The sequence below is a fragment of the Cyanistes caeruleus genome, chromosome 3, assembly GCF_971803275.1.
Source record: "Cyanistes caeruleus chromosome 3, bCyaCae1.hap1.1, whole genome shotgun sequence".
Taxonomy (NCBI): domain Eukaryota; kingdom Metazoa; phylum Chordata; class Aves; order Passeriformes; family Paridae; genus Cyanistes; species Cyanistes caeruleus.
Window position 1 is genome coordinate 101,614,723 of NC_141703.1, and position 27,350 is coordinate 101,642,072.

The 27,350-nt window shown below is 39.3% G+C and overlaps 1 protein-coding gene across 9 annotated transcripts in view; it reads right to left on the reverse strand.

The window, feature by feature from the left end:
• Positions 1-27,350, reverse strand: part of APP (amyloid beta precursor protein) — a 233,010-nt gene that overhangs the window by 16,313 nt on the left and 189,347 nt on the right. For all 9 annotated transcript variants that reach the window (XM_086883391.1, XM_086883392.1, XM_086883389.1 and 6 more), the window contains 2 exons: positions 19,750-19,971; positions 9,531-9,584 (listed from right to left, as the gene is read on the reverse strand). In XM_086883391.1, the coding sequence (XP_086739517.1) occupies positions 9,531-9,584; positions 19,750-19,971 (276 nt within the window). The remainder of the gene's footprint in view (positions 1-9,530; positions 9,585-19,749; positions 19,972-27,350) is intronic.

Below are 27,350 nucleotides of genomic sequence, written 5' to 3' on the forward strand. Positions count from 1 at the left end.
TGAAGAGGCAGCTATTCCCAGCTGCTCACCACTGTCCTTGGCCACACTTGCTGCCCCTTGTAGATAGCCTGGCAAAAGCAGGGAATGAAAAATTCCTCCAAGGCAAAGGCTTGAGGAACTGCACAACTTGGCTGCTACAGCTTCTATTTCATGCATTCCAACAAGCTGGCAAATCCACTGAAGCTATAAATACTGATTAGAACATATCCACACACATATAAAATCAGTGAAGAATCTGCTTGTCTTTTGCTGAGGGAAGTCCTACCTCCCAAAACTCTTAGAGGTCACTGGAAGAGTTAGGAATCACATGGGAAACAGTGATTCTGCTTGGAGTGAATCTGGATTTTAAAAAAACTTTTGAGAAGGTCCCTGATCAAAGCTCTGGCAGAAGCTAAGATGCCAATTTTTAGAAGAAGGGAAAGTGCTATGCTACTTTCCATAACTGACTAAGAGAAAGAAAATGAAGTGTAAGTACACACCTGTTTTTCACAATGGAGGAACATTACCAGTGGGCCCCATAAGGACCTGTGCTGTGCTGTTTGTGAAGTGATCTGGGTAAGAGAGTGAATAGTGACAAGACAAAGTTTACTGATGAAAAAGAAAAGAAAAAAAACAGGACAGTCAAAGTAAAAATAGTTGCAAAGAACTGCAGAAGGATCTTACAAATTCCAAGAGCACAATAAAAAGGAAATTATATTCAGTGTTGATATAATGCAAAATGGTGCCTGTGAGGACACACAGCCCTAACTATATATAGTTATAAAGACTCTAATTTAGTTCTGATCCACAGAGACCTTGCAGTCACTGTGAGGAACTCCGTGGGCACTTGGCTCAGTATCAGTCAAAAAGGCAAAGAGAAATTATTATAGGAGCAATTATGAGAAAATAGAGAAAATAGAAAACATTGTTATACCACTATATAAATGATGCATCCTCATTTAAAATTTGGCTGTTTGTTCTGGTCACCTCACCTCACACTAAGGCAGAGGAACTAAGAAAGATATAATGGAGGGAGACACATGATCACCGGTATGGAATGGTTTCTGTACATGAAGGGCTGAAACTGTGAGTCTTCAGACTGGAGGAGACAAAGGAAGTGAAACACAACAGAATGTGTGACTGAGAATGACAAGGCAAAGTCTACAGGAAATGGTCATTCATTACTTCTCCTAAGAAATGCAGGACACTAATATGGCTGTGATACAGCAGACTGAAAAGTAACACAATAAAGTGTGTGCACATAAAAATACAATTCAGTACAATGCAAAACGGGATTGTGGAACTCACTGGCACAAATCATGAGGATGTTTAAAATACAAAGGAACAAATGCAGAGGAAAGGTTCCTTCAGGGTTACTAAACACAACAGTGAAAATACAGTTTTCAGTCCTGGAACCTACCAAATGCTAGCTGCTCAATGGATGTGCTGGGGTATAAGGCAGAGGTTGAATCTGGTCATATTCTATTTGTACCACTGCTAGATGTCAAAAAATGGACATGAGCACTTCTTCTCTTGGGGTTTGACCACTTTCACTGAAAGCAAAGCTTCAACAGCTGAGTTTGTGGATCTTTTCACCTTCTGTTCAACAGTCAAACGCCACAGGCAGGAGTTACAGCAACATTTCAGGGGCAGAACAGGTCACATCAATGAGCACCAGAGGGTGATAAGTTCACCAGTAGTCTCAGCTGCTGGAAAAATGCAGGCTCCGGCTTCCCTAGAGCAGTATTTTTTAAATTTGGTTCCCTTCCCTCCTCCCATTTCAATCCAACAGTGCATGAAGTCATACTTTCAGTATGTAGCAGGTTAAATCATGGGTGTTTGCCTTGAGATCAAGCAGAAATTTTTTGGTTTGAGCCAAGTGACCAAGGCCCCACAAAAATGCCATGGAATCTGAGCACAAGGTAGGATCTGATATTAGGAAGTTAATGATGTTAAGACTTACTGAAACTTGTTTCTGTCAACTTGCACTACAAAAAATTCAGAAACAGAGAAATAATTTTTTTTAGCTGTTGCACTAACAAACCCGATAGCTACTTTTTCCTTCTTTCTACCTCCCTTACAAGTGAGGAAAACTAGGGTAAACTGCAAATAACTGATTATATAGTAAGGCAAAGTATAACTGGTCTTCTGCAAATAACTGATTATATAGTAAGGCAAAGTATGGCATTGCACTGGAATCAATTAAATACCTGGTATGAGATAAAAAAAATATATGGGGTTACATATGCCTTTCCATAATGTTATAAAACAACATATAGAGATATAGAGACTTTTTGTTGAAGAGTTTCTCTTTATTACCAGTTCATTCACTTTACTGTCCTGGTGACCACACATTTAGACTTGTATGCTAAAATTAAAGATATACTTTTTAAGGGTAGTAACTGAAGAAGGAGAAACTTCAGGGTCTTTCTAAAACTTTGATCAGGGGTGAGATGCAAACAGTCAAGGGATTCCTAAGACCTCTTTATCCTTGCACTGAAGCAAATCACACAAAGAAGAGTTTTCTTTCTGACAAGAACTTCAATCCTGACCTGGGACAAAATTATGTTTTTTCACTACCAATTCTAAAATACACAACCTAAACATGAAAGTTAATATGCAAGATGAAAAGTGCAAGCAACAGCCTCATTGCAAATTCACAAATAATGATAATTGCTAGCATTTTCTTCTGAATTACACACCATCTTTAGGGAGCTGAATTCCTAATCACTTCAATTTGAAAATGCTTCAATTCAGCTGGCAAATACATTAACTCACAGTTTTTACAAAAACTGACAGAACTATTTTGTTATAAAAACCATGCGCTTAAAGATTTCTAAGAAAATTCAACAAAATGAGATTACTATGATGGGCTTTTTATTGATATTGCTTTTAATTAGCAATATTAACTGCTTTTTTATATACATGTGTACACATGCATGTGTGCACACATACATTTCCAAACATCAAAAAATGGAGAGTATGAAACCCTTATTTTTCCTTGCCCTAAAGGGAAAAAAATCATATGGAGTGAAAAACTACTCATATGAAAGAAACACCAAATAGCTGCTTTGGGGAACACTTTATACTAGCATTGATGAGCTTCTGCATTTGTGTAAATACATATTTATGCTTTCAGAAGACTAAAAAAAAGAGGATACAGTGAGTCCCACCAAGGATATAATTAGGTGCACATTATTTACCATACTGCTTGCAATTACTTACTTCCTCTACTGGTTACATAAACAGCTAGAAAAGCTTTGTGATACTGTTTTGTACAGATCTAAGATAGTGTTAGCTGTGTCTGAGGTTACATCTAGAATTAAAAATTAAATATCCAAGTGAAGCACAATTGAAACAACTACACCTGGGTGGTCTCTACACAGAGAAAACCAAAGTAGCAGTTTGAGTGTGCGGTACTGACAGCATTCAGGAAAACACTCAGCTCCATGTCCATGAGCTGTGCTTGAGTCATGTCAAGAACAAGAAAAGAGCTGTTGAATCAAAGCCTACATGTGTAATCTACATGTGTAGGGAACAGCTTTATCTGGGTTAAGCTTCATCAAAGATAAAAAGGGTGTAAGGGAAGGAATGAAGTCTTTGAACAACTCCCCCAGGGTAGAGAGCTGCCTGCTCTAACTAGAAGTTCAACTATTACTTCCATATGACTCTGTGACTTTGTGCAGGTCATTTAATTTTGAAATGAAAGAAGAATGAATATTGTAAACTCATAAAGAGGATAATGAAGACTGTATACTCTTTTTTTATAAGGATAACTCACATATCTTTGAGGGATATGTACTTTTAAGACTACATGGAACTAAAACTTTTGGTCTCTCCTAAGATGTCAGTGAAATGCTGGTTCATTTTTACTTCTTGGGGTTCTCAAACTGAAGAAAGTAGAAAATCAGTGCAATAAAATGTTATCTTTTTCACAAAATAATCTCACTGGAAGGGAGTATAAAATAATTATTTCTCAGAATACATGTGTGTAGAAATGAATAATCAAAACAAGTAAAATCTGGTTTGATAATTTTTCTGGCATGTCAATCCAGATGCTGTGCATATGCACTATAATTGCAAATTATAATTCACAGTTAGCAGTGATCTCATTTATAAAACAAACCAAAACAATCTAATGGAAAAGAACTCATTAATGATTTTTATTTAGTAGCTGCAGACTTCAAACAGTTAGTTTAAAGCAACTGTATTGAACTAGCATCACAAAGACAGGAAAAAATATGTTAGCAGTTACCAGCAAGAAAATCATAAATAATTAACTAAGCTGCTCTATGCCCTCACCTCATACAGACTGCAGCATATGTGTTAATGATTCTGCAGAACAGCCATTAGACTTACAGAGCCTCTGCATGAGGAGAGAAACCCCTCAGTTATTATGTGATGTAATAAACATAGACATGTCATGATTTATTAGCAGAAGGGCCAAAGACTCAGAAACAGCTTTATGTGCAGCATTTCCCCAAAACAGTTAAATGTTTGCAAAAATGATCAACTGGCTAAGGGAGTAACACAAAAAAACACCAAGTCCAAACTATCCTACATGGAAGAAATTAACATACTTAACAGCATAAAATCCTTGACTTCTGAATTATGAGCATCCTGTAAGTGATGTATTTACAGGTGTGAGGGTATACTTACAGCTGCAACTCTGCAACAGATGAAAATATGATCTGCCCAGAACAGAGCATTTGTTGTTTATCACCTTGAATTACAGAAAATATACTAATACTAAGCAATGTCCCTTCTGATGGTACATTTTCTAACCTTCACTCAATTTCCACAGATCAGACCTGCTGAATTAATGTAAGTAAAATGAGCTTGCTCATTCATGAGCATCTAGAGATGTTTTTAGATGTATCTTTATGTGTATATGTCTCGATATGTACATGCGTACACATACACCAAGAAAAAGATACTAATAAACAGATACCCAAAATTCAGTTGCAAGAAATTAAGTCAATCAACCACAGGACTGCATTCCCAAAAATGGGATCCAGCCAGTACCTCCCTGTCCATCGGTCCCCAGGAAAGGCAGGAGGGTTTCTCTAAATTAAGCAAATTTCTTTTTCAACTTCAGTGCTGACTTTGGCACAGACACCCTGTTGACATGGAAACACCAGACTGAATACACAGTGTCTACACCATAACAAAGAAGAAGGGTTTTGTGACTCCCTCCAACTGACTATTCATTCAGACTCATCCCACATCCAAGCCCTCTGGAAGCAGAGAGAACACCAGGTCGGGAAACTCCCTTTACATCAACATACATTCTCTTTCTATTTGCTGTTGCATCAGCTCAGGAACAGCAGGTCCCTGGGAAAACAGATTTCCTTTCATGTCCCCTTTATTTTACATATTGAACACTGAAGGAGTCATGGTGGTTCAGTCAGGTGGTTCAGAGCTGCCGAGGATACTCTAATAGAGTAGAGCCCAAAGGATTTCTTGCAGGAGGGACTGGAGTGGGAACAGCAGTAAGAACTTCCCCAGCTCCCTCTGGTCTGCTGGCACTATGGCATCAGAGGGGCTGATACAGCATTTACCTGACTTTTCAGTCACTTTCCTTCACACATAAGAAAAAAAGAGTTTTAATCGTTTTTAAAATATTAAGATGTGGCTGTCCCATCCCTGGAAGTGTCCAAGGCCAGCTTGGACATGGCTTGGAGCAACCTGGTCTAGTGGAAGGTGGCCCTGTCCATGGCAAAAATTAAATCATGAAAAAGTGAGTACTGGAGCACAGGAGAGAAGGAAAAGCTACTGAGTAAGTTGTTACAGTGAGGTTATCGAGGAAAGAGGTACTCTTTCTATCTGAAGTTCTTCCCATGGAAGCTCTCAGGCTGGACTGGAGCCTTCCAACATCTAACATTTCCCTGTATAAAGCAATTTATAAACAGCAAGAAATATGTCATAAATCTGTTCTAATTTTGTGCTGTATTAAAAAATAGCTCACTGATGACTACTTAGTACATCTAGATATTTTTCTTCCCTTTGACCTTTTACCATCTCATTTACTTCCTTTTTAGAAAGGAGATGATAAGAGATGGTTTTAGGCATAATTTTTATTTTTGTTTGCCCATTTACAAATTAGGAAGGGGAAGGGCAGTAAGTTAAGGCACTAGAGTCCTTTTCTAATGCCCACGTGAATTACACAGAAGTTTTATCCATACTAAAAAATGGGGTTCATCCAGACAATATTTTTTCCCTAGGACTGATGCAGATCAGATTCCAATACAAGCTTTAATTGTGGACAGCCATGGTGAAGCACAACAGAGATGGGGGTTTAGACAACTGGCATAAATTTCAACAAATGCTTTGAACTTAGTGCTTACTCATAAACTTTTCTACTCTATGACTGGACAGCTCCTTACTTTCTCTGACTTGACTGACAGACTTCATTTTTTGAAAGAGAATGATGTGGTGAAGGAAAAAGATCCAACATATCATAAATACTACTACCACCTAAATACTTGTTGGACCAGATGATCGTTGAGGTCCCGTTTCAACCCAGTATTCTATGAGTCTGTGACACTATTCTGTACTGTGACCAAACTATCTCTCTTGTAAGAAAGTGACAAAGATGATCTGCATGATTTTGATCTGCCTTTAAGAAAAACCTACTGATCATTACAAAAATCTTGTGTGAGCAAGAAGTAAATAAAATAGAAAAGAGAAAAAAGGGCACATGTTTGCATGTTTCTCTTAGTTCGTTCAGAGCTCATTTTCTTCAAGAATTTCAAACAGCTACTAAACATTCACTTGTTTTCACTTCTTCAGTCTTGGAGTGTTGCAGGCTGACATGACACCAATATTTTCACCCCCAAGAAGAAGGTCACTTGAGCCAAGCAAGTAGAAGTATCAACTGGAAAGTCAGGCCCACAAAAAGGGCAAACCTTTCAGGAAACCAACAAGAAGCAGGGCAATTAAAACAAAAAGTCACAAACATCTGGATGCATTAATCTGCAGGTCTTTCATTAATACTTTTTCACTCTAGAGAAATCTACTATTTTTTTAATGTTTTTTTCTTCAATAATAGCCCCAATCTGTAAAAACAGACTATCCAAAAGGACAGTTATTGGTGACTGAGAGAGACTGGGACAACTGACGGCTGATCAGAAACCAAATTTACTGTGGGCAATATATGATTATTTACCATTCTAGGAAGGCTAGTCATTTTTTTACTACAATGATTGGGTTAAACATCACACAAACAAGCTTATACGTTTTCACAACATCTTTTCTACTTGCAGAAATTTATGCAATCTTCTTCCTTGTCACCAGTCCGATCCAATCCTCTTGCAATCTTCAAAGCTTCATTTGTTCTTGCAATGTCATCCTGATTATTAAGTCTCTTTTACTAATCAGATCCAAAGTACTCTCTGTCTTTGCAACAACAGAGTGTTACTGGACAAAATGCATTTTTTTTCCTTTTTGAACCTCTAATAGAGAAATTTTATTTGCAATTAGCAAGTAAAGTAAAGCCGGTTTAAAGCACACATTTTTAAACTATCAGAATCCCTTCTGTACTTCAGTTTAAATAAGCATCACTTTGCTTTCCTCTGTTCCTTGCTCATGAAGATATTCAGATTGGGTCACTGTTTCCCTGTTAACTTGAAATTTTGTCACATAAATTGCTTTTGAAGGATGATGAAAAACTACATGGACAGAATCTGTATCAGTAAGAATTTTTTTTTTTTCTAAATCTGTAAATGATGATTAAAGACATAGGGAAGTTAAGCACTACTTTTGCACTTTAGCAGAACACTGAGAAAATATCCCATGCTATTTTCACAGTGGAAAAGTTATAGCATCTGCTGTCTGCCAAATTTCAAGCCATAATGGCCAGATGCTGAAATATTTTTTACCTATCTTTAGTAGTCTATCGCACACATTCACCAAGGTGACTCATGACTGACCCTACTACTGTCATTAGGCTTATAGATTTTAGTACTACTTGTACCACCACAACCAACAAAGAAAGCACTCTAATGCAGTTGACTAAAACATACAGTTTCACTCTGAAACTAGAGAGTGGCAGTGAGAGAAAATCCTTTCTCTAGAGAAGGGACAGTAAGAATTTCTGAGATGTGTGTCTATGTGTGAAGGAACAGAAGGAACAGAAGTATAACCTGCAGTAATAAGTATGAGCCTCATAACAGGAAATTTTTCAAGATGTCTGAAACCAAAATTGTAAATAATAATAGATTTCAGTATTGTAAGAAAACTGCCAGACTGAATTAACGTTACAAAATTTGGATTAAACCATATGCGTTTCATCTGTGATATTTCTACTACTCCTGAGGAAGAAGGTAGATAATGCAGTACTGGAGGGATTTTCCCTGATCCCAAGATTTTTGGCACTGTAGTTCTGTACCTGTTTCCAGGCTCTCTTTATGGGCTAATTAAAGACTCTAAACACAAGTAAATATGTCAGATTCCTCAAACAGTGCCAGGAACACACTACTTACAACACATATCCCAACATATGAGCTTATTTTACCTCCCACTGTAGCAATGTCTGTAGCTGTAAACATTGGTGGGTTAAGATCTAAAGACACTAGGAAGGTGCTATCCATGATGCTATCTAATGGATGTTTGGAAGAAGAAGGGAAGAAGGATACAGATCAATCAGTTTAATCTGATCTGAAGGAAGAAAGCACAATAATGATGTGACACTAAAATAATCCTGACCCTAAACCACATTCTCACTACATTGAAGAGTTGGAGAATAGCCTCTTCTGAAATAAAAGGCTGTTTCCTTTCAGTGGCTTTAACAGTTTCAGATAATTCTGAACAAAAAACAGAGGAAAAACAACCCCAAAAGCAAAAAAAAAAAAAAAAAAGTTAGTATGAAAAGCTGAAACTTCTTCCTTTTGGAAACTGGATTTGTCCCATTTTAACTTTTCCAAACATTTGCAGCCTGACTCAACTTAGTGATCTGCTGCTGTTCTGAAATCAATACAGAGATACCTACAGAGAAGAAACAATCACCCTGCTCTGTCCTAGAATGGAATGAATAGCTGTGTCCTCAGGCATCCTCAGGGAATCCAGAGGGATAATACCCATTTTTAGGTATTTGGAGGTAAGATAAGTACCATAGAAAAAATATCAATGTCCCCTGAAGTTCTGAAACTATACGCATCAATTCTTTTTTAGCCCTGCTCACTCTAAAATAAAGGATTTGACATTTCTATTATACCTTTCCAAATTAGAAGTAGTGTCTGTACTACAGGATACCAAGTTTACCATCTGCTGCACCTGCCAAAGTATTATTTCTGGAAGGGATGAGATCTTTGATACAAACCAGTTCTGGGTCTGGGACCCACTCCTGCTGCAAGCACACATCCCAAATGCCCTCAATATGCACAGCACACACACAAGGGATTTGTGAGGGAATGATGCTTCCATCATTCATGGAATAGCATTAAATTTTGTGAGAGGGGTACACCAAAGCAAAGGTAAATAATTTCAGCCCCAGCAGACCACATGCATGCTGGAAAAATACAGATTAGGTAAAAGCCATGCAAGTCACATACCTGGTCGTGTGGTGAGTCCTCTGTCTGCAGCTGGGCGGGCATCAACAGGCTCAACTAGGCATGTGCAGAAAAGAAACAAAAAAGTAAACCAAAATAAACAAAATTCCCCAAAATTACAAAGTCAAGGGCTCTTCTGTTTGGACAGTGCAGGAGAGACATACTGCATTAACAGTTACCAAAGCAAAAACTAGAAAATATCTGTTATAACATATCTGCCTGATTTTAAAAGGAAGGGATGGGCAGGACTTCACAAGGAAAGTTCAGAGTTGAGGCATCATTTTTACATCATATTCTGGTTACTCCTTCAAGTCAGAAACCATTGAACTAAAGAATTTCTGTCAATAGAACAAAACCATATTCATTACATGCAAACTTTTCCCTATTGTCTGATCAGAACTGGCAGCCAGAATGCACATGATGAGCTCCTGCAGCTGCTCTTTATCAATACTGACTTAAAAGTCTCCTGAATCCCCACTTTTTCCTTTCAACAGGGTTTCTTTACAGCACCAGCTATAACATTTATAAAAAGTCAAATGCATCTTGAAAATACAATCAATAATATTCCTATATGTTCAGATTCTTGAACATCATACTTATCTTCCAGTTTTTGGAAGATAAACAAAGTAAAAACACAAATCCTATCTAAATGTGTGTCATATACAGTTTAACAAAACTCTTCTATTACCCTACTAAGGTTTTGTCAGTTGAAATCTAAGGTTGATGGAGCTCACCGGCATTAATAGAAAAACAATATTTGCAAAACTTAGAGCTATTTGAGTCATTGCCTACTGCCTCAGCAAGTTCAAACATACTGGAAATGTTGATTAAAAGATTCAGATTTTTACCGCCCTTTTTCGGTTGTTTCTCTCTTTTGCTCCAATTGTGCTGCCTTCCTTATCTACCCTATCTTTGACAGTGTCAAAGAACTTAAATTCAGAAATAAAGTGTTACATTGTTCCTTAGAATTACGAATTTTTAACATATATTCTAATTCATTTGAATTTCTGGATTTAGGTATGAGCCTTTATCAGCAGTAAGTATGAGATAAGGTAATGATATGAGGTAAGTGATGCAGTAACACAGGAAATCTGACAGAACCACAGTTTTCAATCAAGAACTGCTCATCAGAAAATCACACAAATCTGATGGTATTGTTGATTTGAGCAATGGAACTGTCCATCTTCTCAGGAAGTGTGTGTCACTGGCTGTGGGTCTTAGGCCACTGTTCCTGTGGGTTTGACAAACAACCTACTGTGCTTGTAAGTCAGAGCCTAAGTGGCTTCCGTGTCCTTTGCACACAGGAGATGACTGCATGAGCTCCTGCCTCTGAATAAAACCCAGTAACTTAGTAACTTTAGAGTAGCTGCAGACTAAAAGCACATCAGCACATCTGACTCACTTGTGTCTCCAGAAAGGCCAACTTTCATACAGCTTGCTGCAGAGCAGGTCTGGTGCTGCAGAGGCACTTTCCTTCACAGCAGTTTAGAGTGGCACTAGCATACCATGTAATTGTTTTTCTTACATAGCTCTATACAAAATGCAATTTCCATCCTTAAGTAAAAACCACAGTTTTGAGTATTTTCCTATTTATGTCTTCTGCTACACTCTTCAATATTGTTAGAAACGACAATATAATATTGGCTTTCACATTTATGTATTAGCTTTTACATGCTGTTATTGACCATAAGTATTTAGATATGGTGAAATTTGTAACTCCTTTTGGCTGCTTATTAGTGTAACACAATCTATTAGTTTTGCCCTGTATAGCTTGTAGAAATAATAGTGTGATGAATGTATTATATCATAGGCCTTAGCAAAACAAGAAATGATAAAATTCTCCAGTGTAACTAAGACAATGGTGTAAGGCAACTATGCTTGCAAGGCAATTATGCCTGTTTCTCCCTCATCTGCTGATCAACCTTTCCAAGTAATAAAATACCAGTGACACAAACCAGAGCACTGGAGAAGAATTTTGGAAGAACTTGTTAACTCCTTATCAGGGAGTGTGAAACAACAGGATGGAAACACAAGAAGAAAAAAAATATATGGACTTAACCAAAAGGATGTCATACAGGTAAGTCAGAGTGTAAAATTGAACAGAAGAGTTCCTGAAACATCAAAAAGCTCACAAGAATGTTTGAATAATGTACAAAACACATTATTATGCATGTACCTCTGTACTGTAACAGTACATAGATAACACTGTCTTAATCTGCCAGTGTGTTCTTTGGCCAATAGCCAGAAACACCCCAGCACTGAACACGGTCCCTTTTTATTCTCTTATTAAACTTCTGGTTTTCACTATATTTTCAGCACTAACCCTCAGATTGCTCAGAAGTAATTTTCAATGGCAAGGACCCAAGGGAAGAAACAACCATGAGCAAACATTGCCCAAATACTCTTGCAGACCCCTCCTCTGTTATCTTGCCCCCTGCATCCTCCCTAGAAGTCTGAGGGGGTTTCCCCTCCTCTCTGTAATTCTACATGACAAGAGCTATAGAGAACTGAGAGAGAAGCCTGTGCAACAGAAATGGGAGTAGGTGTAGGGGAAAAGGATGAAAGAAGTTTCTGTTGTACAGTAGCATGGACCTGACCTCAGAGTAATGCAGTATTTGTGGTTAGGTGAAAGTATTGGTAATGAATAATTCTTGTCATCAATAATCTTGGAAGCCCTTTACAGGGGGGAAAGGATGGGACACTGGCACATTTCATAACTGACATAGAAGGAAAAAATATCCGGTCAAGGTCACAAATCACCTTCAGGGCAAAAACTGGAGGCAAACAGTAAGAGTCAAAAGTCTTCCAAAGCAGATGTGATGGATTGGCATTTAAGAAACAAAGGGAAACACCTAAGGAAGATAAAGCTGCTTGGAGGCTGATGGGAGTTTTTCTCCTGGCCAATAACTGGCCATTTCTGAGAACTGACAGTAATTTTGACCATTGAAAAGTGAGATCAACCTGTGAACACCACCTTAAGACCTAAGCCCAGGAATTTCGTATTCTCTTTGGTTTCCAGCTTTTGAAGAGGTAACAGGGCTCTGGTTCAGCCTCCTCCCCTCCAGGCCGGACTAGGCCGCGGGAAGCGGGGCTGGCCAGAGCTCTGTGGGCCCTGGGGAGGATGGAGACTGTGAAGTGTCAGGAGCCCCTTCCCAGAGGGCTTGCTGGGCCTTGTACAGCGGGGCTGCTGGGCCAGGCCGGTCCCTGGCTCGGCTGCAGTTTCTGCCGCTGCTGGGTTTCAACAGAGACTGCCAAGTAAGGAGAGAGAAAGTCATTGACCTGCAGCGTGCTGAGACAGTGACCACACTCTCCAGAGCAGCCATGAAAAATCTTTCATCACAGACAGCTCCAGCTGCTGCTTTGGCAGAGATCACAGGACCATCCACGATGCCTGGGCAAGATTTTAGCTCTTTCACTACCCAGATGAGACTTGCAGATTAATCCTTTTTTCCAGAGAGATAGAAGAAGAGAGGGTGATCAACAGGTAAAGAGACAACATAAACTATCAAAGACAGTGAAGAAAGGAATTAAGCTTCAGATGAAGGAGAGAAATAAGGAGATGCTTTAATAAACTGAAATATTCTTTTGCTAAAACTATGGAGATGGACAATAGTGTTTTGAAAAACTCCTTTAATTCATGACAGAATATTTTGGGGGAAATGGAGTATTTCAAAGTGTGGATTTAAGCAAATGGTGAAGTAGTTGTGATCCTATGAGATGCTGGAACAGAAAAAGAGAAGTGATAGTTGTTGAAGATTTGTGGCCATTAAGAGGCAAAGAGAAAACTTCTGTTTCCAGAGAGGCTCACAGAGACAGATGAAGAAAAGTTTTGCCTTTGAATAACTCATCCTTAAAATGACACCCCTTGAATCATGGCCCACACCTCAGAGTGATGTCAAATGGGAGGAGAGAACTGATGGCAGAATTTTTGGGCAGCTGGCATCAGAGAAATAGAAAGCCATGAGAAAAATGGTTTTCTTGTGACAAACTCCATAGATTGACAAAAGAGAACCTCTTCTCTACAAAGACTGATGAGAAGACTATGGCAAAATTGGGACTGTTTTAACCACCAGGTTTTTTTATCTCTATGTTGTCATGTGAACAAGGGGAATGGTTGGGTAGTGGGGAAAAAGGATTTCTGGAGTTTTTATTCTGGTTTCTTATTCTTGTAGTTTTGTTAATAAACTTTCTTTATTCCTTTTAAGTTTTAAGCCTGTTTTGCTCTTGTTCTAATCCATATCTCACAGCAAGAAATGAGTAAGTTTTCTAGTGATTTTTTAGCAAATGCTTAAAACCACAACAGCAGATTGTGATGCCAGGCAACATAATACAAAGAAAGTCTGGCTTCTGCAGAGCCCTGAACTATCACCTTTTGAATTTCAGCCGGATTTTAAAACCTTCTTGTTATTAGCCCCAGTATTGGTATATGCACCAACAGCAGTTAACTCTGAAAATATTGTCTGTGGGTTTTCTCACTGCTTGCCCTCATATGGTGGTTTTGCATTAAATTGATTTTGATGAGGAGGAAAAACATCAGCCACTGAAGTAATTCTCTGCAAAAAGCTGTTAACTGCTTCTTCTGTGCCTGGCAAAATCAATAGCTGGCTGGCTCTGAGATCTGACACACTGCTAAGCCAATGAGAGAAGCTGGGAACACCTCTATGATAACATACTTAAGAACAAAAAAACACGGGAAGTTCTTTTTCCTGCATTTGGAAAGGTGGCCAGCTGGGGGCTGCTGGGCCCCTGGTGTGCTGCTGGGCCAGGCCCTGCTGAGCCATGCAGCCACCACCATATCTTGGCGTGGCCACTGCGCTCCTGGCTGCTCCTGCCACTGACCAGGAGCCTCCCGCCAGACTGGCCTGGCCAGTGATAGACTTTGTTTGATGTACAGCAGGTTAGAAGCAGACAGTCATGCAAAGGGACAAAAAGGACAGCGGCTTTCCTTTTTTCAGTGTCCCACAAGAAGAAAACCACAGAGTGGAGCCGACAGCTGGCGCAGATTGTGCAGTGCTGGGAAGATCACAGGACCAATACAGAGAAAAGCACAATGAGCGTTTCCACCGATTTGTGGAACCTGGGTAAGATCTACTTTTCAGCACTGCAGAACACCACTTGAGAACAGATGAACCTACAGACACCAATCTTCTCCCAGGTCAGGGAAAAGGGGAAGTGGGGACATGTCAGGAGAACAACATGGCGATACCAGGTCAGTTCAGAAGGGGTAAGGGGAGGAGGAGACGCTCCAAGTGTCGGAGCTGAAAATCTTCTGCAAGCCACGATGGACTATGACATGATGACAGGACTATAATACAACAAACTGTTTCCCTGTAATTCATAAAGCGTATGGGTGGATGTAGCATTCACTCGCAGCCCATGAGAACTGGATGAGAGGAATGACAGGTTTGTCTTTACAAACAAGCTGTGGGTCTGCTGGTAAATAAAACTAGCACTGAGAGATAATAGAAACAATTGGATGGATTCCACTGATTGATGAATAGAAAAAGATATTTGCCTTTATAAACAAACTGTAGGTTTGCTGGTAAATGAAACTGGATATTGAAAGATGAAAGAGACAAGGGGGAAACACCATAAATTCCGTAAGAATTAAAAATTAAGAGTGAGGGTTATACACATTAGAGGTGAATCTTAGGTATCAGGCATTCTGGGAAGTCTGTACCTCTCAAGTACCTCAGCCTATGGGGAAAGAGAGAAGGGACATGCGGCCGGGAAATTAGGATAAAAAGCAGGCTGCGCCCTCCAAAATTCTAGAGACCCCAGGGGAATGCCCCGTGGCCTCTCCCTTTATTCGAATCAAGTAAAAGGACTCCTCTGGACATAAACCTCTGGTGTTTGTGGATTAATTTTCCTGACATGGAGAATGTAGATGTTGAAAACTTGTGATCAGAGAGACAGAACTTTTGCTTTCAGAGACAGAAGAGGACCCTTTGCTCTTGTACTAGAACAGCTCATCCTTAAAACCTGTGCCCTTTAAGCTGAAATGGCCCATGGAATCAATGGAGGGAAGACTGCAAGACATGGGAGGGATTTCATGATGCAAACAGGGTTTTTCAGGGTGGACTATTAGCTGTGAAAATTGGAACCATGCTGGAAGAGTTCACAGGGAGCTGTTTCCTGTGGGAAAGACTCCATGGGGTAGCAGGGGAGTCTCCTCTCCCTGAGTGAACTGAAGAAAGATTCTTTTTAGATGTGATAAACTGCCTGAGAATTCCAGTTTTTGTCTCTGCATTGTTGGTGGGAAGGAAAGAGGGGCTGGGGGAGACAAAAGGTGTTCTAAAGGTTTATTTTAGTTCTTATCATTCTTCTTTTCCTTCTTTCAGTAAAGTTTTCTTTTTACCTTTTAAAGTTTTAAGTCTGTCTTGCCCTTAAAATATTTTTTCCTAATCCTTATCTAAACCCCATGAGCTTTATATTAACTGATTTTTTTCTATTCCTGTGCTCAATTCTAGCAGAGGAAGATGAGTAGATGATTTTTGTGAGTGCACTGGCATTTGGCCAGTGGTCAACCCACTACACCTCACTGGACCACATCATCACAACAGCCAATGAAGAGGGGAGGAATTCAAACCTACTACAGCCATTTATCAATAACCAAAACTCAAATATGTACTTTGTGTTATTATAAAAAGTGCATTCATTTTGATGCTCCAGCATTTTATTTCTCTTGAATATACTTCCAAGTGCACAGAAATAAAACTGAAAATGCATTGTCTAAATAGACTCATCAAACTAAACTGGTACATGTTTATTTACACTGGCTACTCAGACTTCATAGAGGCCACACACTCCCAGCTTTACCTAATACATCTCAGAAGAGCAAGAGAGAATGTGTTTACTTCTTTTTTCAAAAGTAGAAGAAAAGTACCTTAAAACCTGGTGCAAACCAGCAGGTGAGGAGCGCTACGTGATGCTCACCTATCAAGAACGTTGTTGAAGGGAGCAACTGAACAACTCATACACAGTACATTTACAGGAATCTCATTTTAGATGAATACTAGATATTGGCATTAAGGCTCCCCATAACCTAAAGCTAAAATACAAACCCAGTTAGTCATTGGCAAAATGCCTAGAGGGCTTGGCAGTGTCAGAGCTTCACAGCTGTTGGGGGCTTGTTAGGGGTCACCTCTGAAGATGTGTTTTGCATTGCTGAAATACAGTTTCCTGACATTTTTCATGGTGCCTCTGTACGGTTCTCAGAAAGTGTTTTCTTTGTCAACCTAATTTATGTTGCAGCATGGTAGACATCCATACAGTGTATTATCTGCTGCTTTGGATTAACTTCTGTCAGCATTTCCAGGGAAACTACCTCAGGGGAAAATAAGTGAGAAAATACTTGCAGAAAATACTGAGTTATGCTAGACTTTCAAAGTCTATTTATTTTTAGACTATTTTTCACTTACTTGTCAGTAAAAGCAATTCTAGGAAAATAAACTATTTGTATAAAACCCATTCTTTAAAACAGTTTACATTGGGAAAATTTCAAATGGAGTTATGAAACCTTAAGATTATATGGCAACATACCAATCCAATACACTATTAATATCTCTGGGTGAAACCTGGGATTAGATCATGGTTATGGAAGGAAACAGACATGGGAACTAATAATAACAAATTTTAGTGGGGAGGGTTGTGGTATTTTAAATTCATCAGAGGGGGAAAAAAAGAGTAGGAGAAAATTAGGTCAATTGTTATTAACTTCTTGCTACTTCCAAACCATATTATAACACAGAAACATATTTTTATATATGTTTATATATATATATATACATATAAAACACAGAAGCAATGTAGACAAAGCCAGAAGTAAGATCACTATCAAAGAAGAAAACACTCTTGGGAAGTGAAGACAAATGACAGTCAGTCCTGGGATTCTGGAACAAGACAGGAGACAAACACAAGGGAAAAAATAAAGCTGTGAAATTCCCCTTTGATGCTATGGGTAAAGGTATAGAAACAGTCACTAAAGAAAGAAGGTATTGTTGGCATGATCACATAAAGAACACTGTGATTTGGGTAAAGGACAGAGAAGTATAAGGGGAAACAAGAAGGACTTGTAGAGGTTTGAGTCACTAAATGACTTCCACTTCTAACTGTGCATACTTGAACAATTATAATGGTTGACCTAACTGAACTGACTGCTGCAATAAGTTCATGACAAATACAGTATGATCCCGGTATAAAAAACCAAACCAAAGCCCAACAACTTGAAGGCATGAAAGAATAAGTGCTGCAACAAACCACATGCTGCATTAAAACACATATTCTAATAATTGAGTATGGTATTCCATGCAGGAGAGTTTTTGTTTCTTATTTGCTACATACATTTGAAAAGGAGAACCATGCTCAGTATAGTTGCCTGTGGCAATTCAGTGTCACTTTGAAGTACCTTTCATTATTAGATTCTGACCTTAGACAGGTTTCTGAAGGATAAATACACTTGGGTGATTAAATTGTGGATATGTCTGGGGGCACCTTCTAATAACTTTTAAACCTGGTGACTGAAATAGATATATTTTGAAAGCTGGAAGGACAGACATCAAAAATAATTAATCCCCACCATGTTTTATGAAAGCAGGCTACAGGTATAGAACTGATGCCCTGGGTGCCTCAGCTACAGAAAACACTGAAGCAAGAGCTGCAGTTGAAAATTCCTGCAGGACAGACATGAGCTAGACTGTGACCTGCTCCTGGCAGACAGCCTTGATAGGTGTGCTAGGGTTAGAGCAAGCTGCAGCTCCTTCCCTTCCCAGGAAAATGAGGTTCAGCCTCCCAGCCTGTGAATCATCTGTACCCAATGCCAGTGCCTGATGTGCTCCAGCCAGCTGCTCTCAGTGCCTGGCATGCCACTTGGCTGCAAGTGCCCTTCAGACACAGCTGGAGTCCTTGCCATCATCTCCTGCCTTCTGGTTCTTCCTGCCAGCTGGTCTGTTGAGTTTGCTCTGACTCTGCTCTCAGGTCTTAGGCTCTTTGTCCCTAACTTGCAGTGCTGACTCCCTGGTACTCTGATTTTAGTCCTACTCCTGACCACCCTTTCCCCTTTCCCTCAGATCTGCTGAATATTTGCCTCACTGACCTTTGTGCAGGTCTTTTCTTTTGTCTGATCCTAGGCAAGGAGTGCCAAATGGCAAGGAGTCCTCTGACTCCTTGGGACAAACTTTGATTGCAAATTTATCTCTGATTCCACTGATTTCACCTGGTACCAACACCAGACCTAGCAAATCCGTGTCTGTGTCCCACACACCCAGTTCCTCACTGTCACTCACATACCGTGCTGGAATGAGACTAACTGCATAAGGATGACCTCAGAACTCATTCTGAGAGCAGGTACAGCCTAAGCCAGTGGTTTCAAAAGACTTAAGGAGGATGTTAATGTCTGTGCAGTTCAGCTACAAATCACAAATTTGCCTGAGAAGACTTCTGCAGTACCAGTCTCTGTGTACTGTGGCTTTGCAATATCAAACTTTTATCACTGATGTGGTTAACTTAGCACTAGTAACAGTGCAGTTGAACAAAGGAAAACCAAGGCAACAGCAGGAACTTGAATGACATGACCAAAGTCCCTCAGGTTTCTGATTTATTTGCTCCAGCACCTAAGTGAACTACCAATTCCAGATGTTATATGGATTTTTCATGGAGCGTGCAGTCACTTGAGTAAAGTAGTCCATATAAGATTCCTCAGGAAAAACCTTTTCACTAGTCAAGTTGTATTGATGTGCACGTAGGAACATTTCTGCAGTACACTCCAGGCAACCAGTGTATGGAGTGAAATAACAGTATCTGCCTGCTAGGATTATGCTGGAACTGTAATAATTTTAATGCCAGCAAATAAAAAGCTCTACCTGAAATAAAACACTCACTTCATCACGGCACAAATCTAATAACTTATCTATCTGCCTTCATTTATTGTCATGTATTGTTTAAGACTTACTCATAATCTCCTAGAATTTATTATTGTTTGTTTCTGAAGACAAGTAAGCTCAACTCTGAAATTTATTGTGTGTCTAAATTACAGATTTTAGTCAGGACTTTCTATTCCATCAAAGAAACACAACTGACACAGCAGACCTGTTCCAAATGTACATTTCAGGACCTCTATCCCACTTACACATAAGAAAAATACTGATTTTCAGGGAACAACGTGAAGAGAAACCACAAAGCTGACCTCAGAAAGTTCTGTGGTTTCTCCCCCTATTGTACTTACCTTCATTTTCAGTATTGGCTGGAACAGAATCAACTCCAAAGGGATGCCATGGCTGAAGGTCATCTAGGCTGAAGTCTCCATCCACTGGAAGAAGTTCAACTGTAGTCTTTGTTTCAGTCAGTGAAGGCATAAGAGCATCATTTCCATAGCTGATTCTGGGTTCACTGATCATATTGGCCAGAACATCATCAGAGTAGTTTTGCTCTTTCTGAAGTAATTCATCTGCAAGGAAATTTCAATGCAGAAATTATCTGAAAGAGCCAGCATATCTAAGGACCTATTTTCAATGCTACTCAAGTAAGAATTCACTGTTGTGAGATTCTGTTTTCTTCTGATAAATAAAAACATTAAGGCTTGGAATAGTCAAAACCTCATGATAAGCGCTTGCATAAGGCATTTTTTTGAAACATCAACCAGAATTGCTTAATGCTGTTTCCTACCCGCATGTTCACCGTGTAACAGTTCACAGGTCTGTGCTACATACATTCCTTGTCTCTTCCCAACCACATTGAAAGGAACCACAAAACAATTCCCTTCAGCTCAACATGCTGCTGTAAATGAACTGGTGAGAGATCCACAGGAAGGAATGTCTTTGCAATTTCTCCTTCCTCTTAAATGCTTGCTGTCAAAGCTCATAACTCTTAAATCCTAAATCTCCACAGAAGTCACTGTATTAAATTTGGTTTACTATAACACATCAAATCTGAAGAAACATTTGATTTTTTAAACATATATAACTTCATCATAATGCTGAAGAAGTTCTTTGTTAAAAAGCAGTAGCAGACATCTACTAGTAGTAGTAGTAGCAGGCAAATTATTTTACAAGACACCAGCCCCTAAAGCTACATTCTGTTATCTATGCTGTGGAGTTTTTTTATTGAAGCAAGGTGAGAACAATCAAAGCACTTTTCAGTTCCATCAGGTGTATAAGACAGACTGTTCAACTTAGTGTTAAAAATAAGCTCAGATGTTGTGTGTGCTTCATTATTCCTATTCCCTTCTCACATCAAAGTTCCTCTGCTCTCAGTGCAGAGAAGACATGGACTTGTTGGAGTGAGTCCAGAGGGCCACAGAGTTGATCAGAATGCTGAAGTACCTCTGCTATGAAGACAGGCTGAGACACCTGGGGCTGTTCAGCCCAGAGAAGAGAAAGGTCCTAGAAGACCTTACTGTGGCCTTTCAATACTTAGATGGGGCCTATAAGAATGGACAAACTTGACATCAGGGCCTTTTGTGATAGGACATTGGGTGATGGTTTTAAACTGAAGGAGAGTAAATTTATGTAAGATATAAGAAGAATCTTTTACAATGAGGGTGGTGGTAGATGCCCTGCACCTGGCATTCATGGCCAGGCTGGACAGAGCTCTGACCAAGCTAATCCAGTTGAAGATGTCCTTGCTCATTGCAGAGGAGGCTGGACTAGATGACCTTTAAAGCTCCCTTCCAACCAAAACTATTCTACGATTCCATTCTTGAGCACCCCTGCTTCACTGACATCTGTTTTTGTAGAAAAACATACTATTTACAAGTATTTTGAGGGAACTGGCTGCACAAGAGCACATTCAAGTAAGCAACTGCAATTTTGACCAATAACTACGAATAAGGCACCAATAGTAAGCAGGTGCCACAGAACTAAATAGTTCATAACAGGACACTGTAATAGAGTGCAAGTGAGCACAGGAGAACACACATGGCAGCTGATGATATAACACCTTTTATTAAGACTGTCTTCTTTGCACTTCATTAAGGACCTCCTGGACTGTCCCACCCACACATCTCACACTTCACACCCACATCTCTACCATGCAGCAAGTCAGGGACATGAATCACCACTGCTGCTAAACCCTTTATGTCACTCCATAGGGACTCACTCATTTCCTAGTAATATCAGTGATGAAGGGCATCTAATTTTCTATACACACCACAGCATTAGACACCTCAGCAAAATCTTTTGAATGTTATGTTTCTCCCAGCTTTACACCATGAAGCTTCATAACACAGAGGTACAATGTAAACATGCAACACCCTCAGTAAGGATTCTTACCACCTTACAAGCATTACAAGTGCCACTGTTTCAGTGCCTCTATCAATGATGATGCAGTAAGGTTCTGCACTGTAATACATCTTTCAAAGGCCACTTTGAGATAGCCAGTGAATATCTCTGCCACTCTATTTCCATAACTAAATTCAGAACATCAAAAATAAATAAAATGTTGCAACCTTAGCTCTGGGGCAAACATGGGTTCTGAATCTTGTAAAGTAATGTTTTAAGATAAATTTTAAACAGTAATTACTTGAGCAGATGGTAAGACTAATGTGAATACAAAATTTAATTCTGTAATTTAATTTGCCCATTATAATGACTTAATAGGTCAGTAAAGAAAGCCTATGACAGACACACTGAATTGTTTTTCTTTTCATGTTCACTTTACTGAAAACAGTACTATTTTATGACACCTACTAAATCTTCAGCATAGATGTTAAATCTGTTTTTGTCTCCAAACCCTTTTTCAAATTAAACTACCTTCTTTTATCAAAGAGAGATAGGTGAAGCACCTTGATATTCTAAGCAGACACTATCACATGACATGTTAATTTTCATTAGATAGGGATGAAGAGACTTTACAAATAAGAGCTGGATTTTAGTGGCCTGAGGGAAGAGTCTGGTGTCCATGTGCCTTTCAGGGAGCCACAGATGACAGCAGCTGAGAACATTAATACCATGTACTGATGGACGACGTGAGAGAGTGTTACAGTACTGAAAATCTTTGTGACCACAGACCTTTCAAAACCTGGGCATTGGAGTGGTTTTGGGACACAGCTCACCTTGTTCCTGCTGTCCTCCCCATCCCCAGAGGATGGTGTGGGGCATCTGCAGAGACCTGGAGCTCAGGCAGCAGTGGCAGGGGATGGTGCCGGAGAAGCTGTGCCCCAGTCACTCCTCTGCCCTGGGCAGTGCCTATCCTGTACAATTCCTGTCCATACTCTGCTGCCAGCTCACTCAGACAGCTCCTGCCCCTGGAAAGGAACAAATGGTGCACGGAGGGGAAGGAAAGACCTGAGCTCTGGCAGTGGAGGAGCAGCACCAGGACTGGCAAAGCACTCAGGAGAGGCCATGGTGCAGGCATAGATGGGCCTGCCAGGCTGACAGAGAGAGGCTCCAAACTCCCATCATAATACCATCATTATATCCAAATTTCTGAGGGCTGGGAGTGATCACACACAAAGTCTCTCTCAAGACTACTCAAGTAGGAGCACACTGTTGCCAGCTCCATTGTTTTCCACTCAGCTGTGGCATGTGGCATGAAGAGGAACTGACCTGCACAACAGCTCAAGTGAGGCAGATAGATATTACAACCAGCAGATTATGATCACATCCATCTTACAAGCAGGGAAACAATAGCCACATGAGTCAAGCCCATCTGACAGGAAGAATCAGACATTGAATGACAGTGAGAAATTGGAAGTGCCTGGCGTAGAAACTGCTGGAATCCATCACACTATGGCAGCTGTATCTGCACTGAGTAAATGATTCACAAACAATTGCTTCAATCATTGAACTGCTAAAAAAAGTTTGCCTTAGGATTTCCACTTATTGATACTACTGGTAAAGTCCAAGATCAATTTTTCAGGGCTGATTTTGTTCCAAGTATTGATGGCTACTTGAACCATCAGTTACGCTAATGGAAAGCCACACATCTATTCATCAACACAGTACTCCCTCCATCTGCAGCTGCCTGCTCAATTCCCCCACCGTGCAAAAGACAGATCCCTAAATAGGCAGGGAGTACAGACACAGCAAGAGGCTAGGATGTGCATTCAAGACTGTACCAGGGGTTTTATTTGTATTGTAAATATCATTAGGTGCTGAAAATAGAGAGATCCTAGGTTGCCTCTCCAAATTTCATCTCACATCAAACCAACAGGACAAAAAATCTCTGAGAATCTTTCTATAATAGATGGGTTTTGCTTGGCTTATTATCTCCTTGTAGCATTCTGCTAAGCCTTGCCATTGAGAAAAATAAGGAGGATGACAAATCTTTCTGTCCCTCTGAGAGCATGTGCACAAAAGCAGCCATGACCTTGGGAAAAGACCACACTCAGTTGGGACTTCAGACCTCCCACCAGCTCTGGATTTGGTGTGAGGGCACAGAATTGCTGCTTCTCCTCCAGACACTCAAACTTCTCCTTGAGGCACCTAAACTCTTTCCTTCACAGGATGAGAGACAGGTTCACTTCTGGTATTTTAATAACATGCTTCTTGGACTTCTTCTAACACCTAAGCAAGTTTCACTCATTCTTGGACTCACTGCAGTCATTTCCTCATGCGTCAATACTCCTCAACAACAGCATCTAGAAAAATTGAAGTGAAATATGTTTGGGGAACTGAATGAAAGCGTAATACCACTCCAAGCTCCTTTCAAGATTATTCTCTTATACCACAAAGAGGGAAATGGAGCCAAAAACAAAGAAAGAGCTGAAGAAACTTACTACAAAAATACAAAATCTTCTGGTAGGTACTGAGTTGTTAGAAGCTATTTGCCTGCAATACCCCAAAACAACTGTTCTATTTGCAAATCTTTGCAAATAGCACTGTTCTAGAAAAGATGACAAATCTCAACAAAGTTGATGGAGTCTTTCAGTGGCAAAACCCATGTTATGCTAAAACCTTATCTACTTTTACTGTCACACAACATTGTTTCCAATGTTGAACTTGGGGACATACTCCCCAGCCCTTAAAACTGGCACAGCTATAATGACAAGAATTTCATATGGAACAGCTTCTCTTGCTGTCCTGGAGTGCCAACAACCCATTAGCTCTCTTTCAGACCGTAATTTTTATTTGGTTCATAGTTCATTGTTTAAAATTTCCAAAAATAATTATAATATTTGTTTGTTGTGTTTTCAAGGAGATCATCTACTAGATGAAAATCTCTGCAATCACTATTATGTGCCAAGACCATTGAATTTGAAAAGCACTTGAAAAGCAGCTTTAAAATTGGCAATTGTAATTGTGGAGTTCTAGAAAACAATTTCTTAAACCAGATTAGAAATGAAGTGCACCCAAAATAACTCCAATTAGGACTAGTTAAAATACTACCAAATTATATGCCATAATTTTGGCTTAACATCAAACTTCCTTTGTAAAATGCCATCTACATGGTAGAACATATACTTGATCCAACAAAGATAGGCTTGGAACCATCTCAAATAAACTTGTACAAATGCAGAGTCATATTGCCTCACTTAGCATCAATGACCATTCAGTCTGAACTGAACATGTTTTTCCCAAAGTTACTTGCTTTTGACCATGTGCTTTCGAAATTACAAAACTAAAAATTGTCAGTGACCTCTCTGTTCTTATTAACAGTAGAAATTACAGAGCAATTGAGTCACAGCAACAGCTTCATTTGCACTGGCACACATATTGCCTTAATCCAGTCTGAAGGTAGTTTAAATCATGCACATGCTGTATGTCACAATTAGGATTCACTAAGAACACAAACACAATCATTTATTACACTGCACCTGGTAACATGTCTAGCTGCAGCTTTCAGTTCTACACCTACTTTATGGGCTAATTCAATATGTCTTGTTATCTTCCAAAGCAGTGGCACTGATGTAATGCAGTCAGGTTTTAACTAACTTTGAGTGTCTCAACCTTGTCATATGCATGAATCTTGCCTCTATAAATCAAAATTCCCATATTGGTAAATAAGAAAATAAGATCTCCTGAGCCTTACCACAAGGAGTGAAGCTCCGCTGAATTTCAAGTATTTTGTTATTTTAAGATGCTTTGCTGAATCAAACACTGCATGATCATGATGTTACATACCGCCATAAGTCATAATTATAACATTATCAAGCTATAAAACACAATTCTGTGGTATTCAGTGCTGAACTAATTAATTTGTACACTACAAGCCAAATATAATTTAGAGGGACTCTGATGAGAATGTTCTTGAAAGTGAACTGCCTGCTGGAGGGTGGAGGAGTGACTTTGTTGCCTGTATGTTTTGAAAATGATGAAAGAGGAGTGATATGGTAGATCATTCCTGTGAAATACTGGAAATGAGCCCAACCTTCAGTGCTCAGATCCATACTGACAGAGAAATATGACCACAACATCAGGTCTAGGCTTTCCTCTCACCTCCTTGTCAGCCTGCGAAATTATGCCACAGGTCTTTTTGTCTGGAAATTTTTTCAGTGCAATGTATCTCTCCCTCAGGACTAAAGGGAGACAGAAAGAGCAGTGGAACCATGGAAAAAAGAATTTCATAGTATTTATTTTCTGTCCTTCAGAGATATCACCACTAGGTAAGAGCAAGTAGCAGCCAAAACCTTCCACATTTAAGAAATTTCTTATGTGTTGTGAAAACATTGTTCAGTAAGTTGAGAAGAGTTTGCCCTTTTCAAATTCTCAGAAAGTGAACATTTAAGGTATCATGAAACAATTGACCTAAAAGATTTTTTCTAGAAGTTAGTAATAGAATAAGCATCCCATAGCCTTAAACAACATCTTGATGGCTAAGAACCTAACTTTAGAAAAAATACACATTTGAACTTGAGAATAGATGCAATAATTAGAACCATGCTAAAAAGAACATGCCTCTTCTAAATATTTTTAAAAATCACAACTTTAGCGCTTTCATTTCTCTCACATTTCTTGCTCCTTCTATTTCAGCACATGTGGATTTTGCTGTTTCCTGAATTGTATCATAAAAACAACCCAAGTGAGTTTCCTCCTGTCAGCTGGTAAATGGAATAGTGTTTCAGTTAAATCTACCTTGCAGACTTTTGTCTTAAGCCATTAAAACTCCCAAAGATCTTTAACTAATACACAGAGCTACTTTCCTTGTGTGGGTAAACCACAGGTTTTCTGGTACAGAAGAGTCTTTAAAGCTTGGGTAATCCAATTCAGGAAAATACTTATTACCAATGATTGATTTCAAAACGACCTCAGCATCTTTTTCATTAGGGATGGACTTCAATGCAAATTTAGTTCTGTATGTGGCCATGCAGTTACTGAGCACTCTGAGCATGGTTCATGACAATTTTCACACCACTTCATCAGCCTGCTATGAAACTCATGATGTAAAATTTTGTCTAATTTTCCTAGAAGGCAGGTATGATATTCTTTAACTTCAGTGACAGAACACTTTAATTACTACAGACCCATAGTTATCTAACAACTACCAAAACTAGCTATTAATTCAAATTAAATCTCAACATATGGCTATAGCTAAGTGCACATTTATAATTGTTTTGGATTTAACAGCCATTCATCTAATTAATAACTGCATTTCCTCCTCACTTCAAAGCAGAGAGTATCGAAGCTTGTATCATCTGAGAGTTATTTAATGGAAATGAAAGACCCTGTTCTTCCCTTTCTCAACATGCCTTTTTGTAAATTTCTGTTGTCTCTTTCCCTTCCTCTCATCCCCTCCTCATTCAATTTGGTTAAATTAGGCAGTTCCTCTCCAAGTAAGACATGGAAACAACCTAATATGAAAGTAGACAAGATAATATTAAAAAAAACATGGGGAAAAATTGAATTGAAATTATACCATAATCCAGAACATATATTATATATCATCATC